This window comes from Limulus polyphemus, unplaced genomic scaffold (assembly GCF_000517525.1).
Source record: "Limulus polyphemus unplaced genomic scaffold, Limulus_polyphemus-2.1.2 Scaffold2527, whole genome shotgun sequence".
Taxonomy (NCBI): Eukaryota; Metazoa; Arthropoda; class Merostomata; order Xiphosura; family Limulidae; genus Limulus; species Limulus polyphemus.
Genome location: NW_013668137.1, coordinates 116,268 through 120,832, shown reverse-complemented (window position 1 = coordinate 120,832; position 4,565 = coordinate 116,268). Strand labels below are relative to the sequence as shown.

General features: G+C 28.7%; 1 protein-coding gene across 1 annotated transcript in view; it reads left to right on the top strand.

Moving 5' to 3' along the window:
• LOC106467205 (ubiquitin carboxyl-terminal hydrolase 32-like) overlaps positions 1-4,565 on the top strand; it is a 129,109-nt gene that overhangs the window by 29,627 nt on the left and 94,917 nt on the right. The window contains exons 6-7 of the mRNA XM_022395332.1: positions 2,424-2,555; positions 3,515-3,622. Of these exons, the coding sequence (XP_022251040.1) occupies positions 2,424-2,555; positions 3,515-3,622 (240 nt within the window). The remainder of the gene's footprint in view (positions 1-2,423; positions 2,556-3,514; positions 3,623-4,565) is intronic.

Below are 4,565 nucleotides of genomic sequence, written 5' to 3'. Positions count from 1 at the left end.
TATTTAATGTAGTTATTTGCACTCACAATTTAAATAGTTTGCCTGTAAGGTGATTTTTATATGAAGTATAAAAAAACTATTTTTTTTTATCTTAGTTTCACATTTAATTTGTATAATCTCTAAGACCTCATAAATGAATATCAAATGTTTTTTTAAAGTAAATATTTATATTTTATTTTCCATTTTCTCTACTATACTAATAACTATATTATCATCAACATACCGTGTTTAAAATTAACAAATGGTAATATGTACATATCTTTGAAGTCTTTATCTTTTCACTTAATTTAGTTTTAATTTTCCTTTCAAATTTTTTGTCTATTACCATTTATGCCCATACATTAACTGATACCCACAGATAACATAAAAATTCAAATTATAACATACATTATGATGTTAATTTTCTTATATTGATAATAAAGTGGTTTAATTAAATTTTGAGTGTAACACAGTAACGTACACAGAAAGGAATTTAAAAATGGTACTGGGGCGATAGGGTTAATGTTTTTTTTAAAACAGCCCCCTAACAACAAAATCATGGAAATACTAAATCAAATTAATTAAGTTTTTTTTATTAAATAATAAAATTAGTTTGTAAAGCAGAAGCTAGAAAGTTTGTACTAGTTTTTGTACAGGTTGGTAAGTATTTCAATGTGAGAAAGATATCAGTGATATCCATCGATTCTAGAAAGGGTTTAAACTAGGGTATCTGTGATTCTCTGCTGACAGTTTCTAAATACTTTTCCTTAACATTATCTACTTTTTTTTTCTACCTTTGAAAAATATTTCTAGGTTTGTTTTCCATATAATTATATTATTAAGAACTAGTCATCAAAAGTAGAACAGAAAGAAACTGTACATTATTGAAACCTACCCTATATAATAATCTAACTAGAACTACTTAATATCAATTCCCCAAAAAAACTGATTTTGGTATTTCGGAGGTGACTCATAGTTTGATTATCTATATGTCCGTTTCCCTACAAGTCTTAGTTAAAATAGTTAAAAATTGTATGTACTTCAAAATAACAAAAATCTAAATTAATTGAACCTTTGAAAAGTATCTATGATTTTTTTTGGACAATTACAATTTTGCTTCACACCTAATATTGTCTAATGAGGAAAAGTGGTCCAAAAACTATTTAATGCCATAGGTATATAGCATTAAAAGTAATGTAAAAACAAATACACTTCTAAAAGAGTATCTTCACGTTTATAGTTCCACATATATAGCAGTGATAGGGTGGAAAGGCATACTGAATGATGGAAGTTGAAATATTGTGTTTGTGTTGTTCCTTTAACTTTAGAAAAGTAAGTCTGCCGTGAAGTTTAAATTTTACATTATATTAAGGTTTTTCTATAGGTCTCTACATTCTGCATAAATACCCATAGAAAAACCTTCTTTGTATTCTTATTACCATGTTTGAAAGTCCTTATTATCCACAATGTCAATACCAAATCTCTCATTTCTTGTCACGTTCAAGTAAGTACACCCCTAGTCTCATCCAGTATTGCAACAAATTTTCATCTGATATACTAGGTTGTTTCTTGTTATCTTTGCATAGTTTTCTGCATTTTGTCGTTCTTTCACAAAGTGCCTGATGAGCAGTTGTGATTTGTGCTCATTTCCGAAGACTATTCATGTAAATTATCTCGTGAACGGTTGATTTGAGTAATTTATAACTTAACAATTTCTTTTTCAAGGGGTTCCTGTGTGGCCAACCTACAAAGTTTAGCAATTGTATCAACAGTCTTGCATGCTGTGTAGTACTGTTTAAATGGCTTACATCTTCCTATGGGTTTAATGACTTTCACATGGCAATACAAATCAGTGTTATAGATAGTTATCTGAAATTAGTATGTTTCGGGCTTTACATTTCTTAGCTGTTACACAATACAACTATCTTTATTGAGAAGATATGTCCTGTAAGTCTGCTTTTGGATTGTTAAATACCTGGGCATTTTTCCTGAATGAGTATGTAAGTCCTGGACATGTCATTCTTGTTCCCATGACTCGTATCCAAGGCAACATGCCACTTTAAAAAAAATAGAATCTTAATTAATAATATTCAAATATATCAATCTTAAATACTAAAAAGATACAATGGAACTTGAGAAATAAAAATACCTTTCAGAATGATTGATTTCGATGATAATACTCCTGAAGTAAGAATAATTCCTTCTTACGTTGAATTTGATTCAAGGAAATATTTATCAAGAAATAAATAACTTATCAAGGCTAAGCAGTTTCAAGGAACTGTTTCTATTTATAGTCCTGTTTAGAGTTGACCATGTAAGATGTTTCATAGTTTAGTATCAATAATTATAACACAGTTTCTTCCATACCATAGCAAACTGTATGTTGTCTTGTAGTTAAAGTATGTTACTCTCTCTCTTTAATATCCTGGAAACTTTTTTTTTAGTTGAAGAAAGTGATATCATTGAGTTGGAAAAGTGCTACTGGCTGCTGAAAACACAGTCTAAAACGGGAAAATTTGATCTCGAAACACTGGTTTTGCTGATTAGCCCTCCAGTTCCACTCTCTTTATGTGAAGGTAAAATACTTTTTAGATAAGATACCAAAAAATTCATTACGTACAACTCATATCATTGTATTTAGGCATATTTAGGTTATTTTTATTTTCTGTGTATTTAATAAAAAAAAAAAGTGCTTCCCAACTTTTTGTAACAGCATTGATACATATTCGTAACAGTTTCATGCTTTTGTTCACTCACTCTTGTCTCTATATTTGTGATGTTTTTATTATGAGTATATGTCACAACCAAAATGTGTCGCACTGAATTCAAGCACAATACAACTGTATTGAAATAAACAACCATAACTGAAAGAGTTACTGGCTTTAGTTTATGAATGCAGTATTTTATTTCTTCTGTATATAATTCCATATCATTATATACATTATGTATGTGTGTGCATGTGTATTTTGCATTATTACTTTTAGGGTATGCATAGAACCAGTTGGGAATTAGTGTATTAATCTATACATCTAGTTTCATGTTACCTCTTGTAATATTTGTTTTGAAATAACATAAATTTAAATCATGTTGAAAACTTATTAAATCTTGTGTTCAAAATTTATGTAGATTATCTTGTAACCTCATATTACATAACTTCTAAGAAGTTTGATCTTTTAACTTGAAATCACTCTTGCTGTTCAGTAGATCAAAGTGTTATGTTGTGAACTGACTGGTATGGGCCTCGGGCAGTAAACTTGTATAAATAAGAATTTCACAAGAAGTTATTAATTTTAAAATTATTGACTATCACTGATGATAGTATTTTGTAACTTGTATAAATACTAATTTCTGTAAAATGCCTTATTAGTAATCCATGTTATTATGTATCAGGTATCTAAAAAAATGGCCTTACTAGAATACTTTAGTGAATTATTTGTTAAAGTTGAATTTCTTGTGTATTTAAAATAAGTACTTCTACTAGTAAATTCAGCTGTATAACATAAAATACCAGATTAATGATATTTTTTTTTACCAGGTGTGTTCAATGCTTTTGATGAAAATCGAGATGGTCATATAGATTTCAAGGAGATGGCTTGTGGGATATCGGCATGTTGCAGAGGGCCTTTGGTAGAAAGACAAAAATGTAAGTTTTAAAGTTAATAAAGTACTATACATTAACTCTTTCGAGACAGATCATGGGTAAAAGGCCACGTCATTCTCGTTTGTTGACTCGTATTTAAAAGTTGTTGAAATACTGTTTCATTAATTTATGTCAATAAGTTTGGTATCAAACTGTAGTTTATAATTCAAATTATACATTACCCAATTTCTCAATTTTAAAGTAAATATAAAAAAAAACAGATAAATATCGATTTTGTGTGTGTATGTGTGTGTGTCACATGGTATGTTGCTTCTATATATGACATGAATAACCAATAGGAAGCTCAGAATGTTCCCCTAGTGGCTTTCTTGGCCATTTTAACCAATATTTCAAGAAGGTAGGTTGTGTCTTTAGTCTGCTCGAAATTTCGTATTTTTTAGACTAAAATACATCTTAGTTACTAAGCTTGATAAATTATAGTGGAATTCTATGGTATTGATGTAGTAATTTATGATTTTTTTAGTTATTCAAATGTATATATATCAAACTTAAAAAAAATTATTTTGTTTCATATCTTCCATGTGCAATTTTTTTAAAGGCTTAGCAACCTACGTCAAACAGCAACCGAGTACAAAGGTCATAACTAGAAGAGATAATTGTTTGCTTCACTTCTTTATTTACTGTTCTATGCTTTAAGAAAAATAAGGTTATGAACTTATTTGTAAATAGTAATAATCTATATACATATATATAATGTATAATAATTGAAATGTGACTGTATTTTTCAAAATACTAGTCTACTAAAACACAGCCAAGACGAGTTACTTTGTACAGACAAAAGGACAGTTTTATGTTATTTGATACGGTAACATGAGTGCTCATGAGCTGTATCATTGTAACTTCTGTTGTTAGCCAGGCACGGCAAAAAGGTCAATATAATAAAAATAATAAATATATATGAATGTATAATGTTATGAGATTTAAG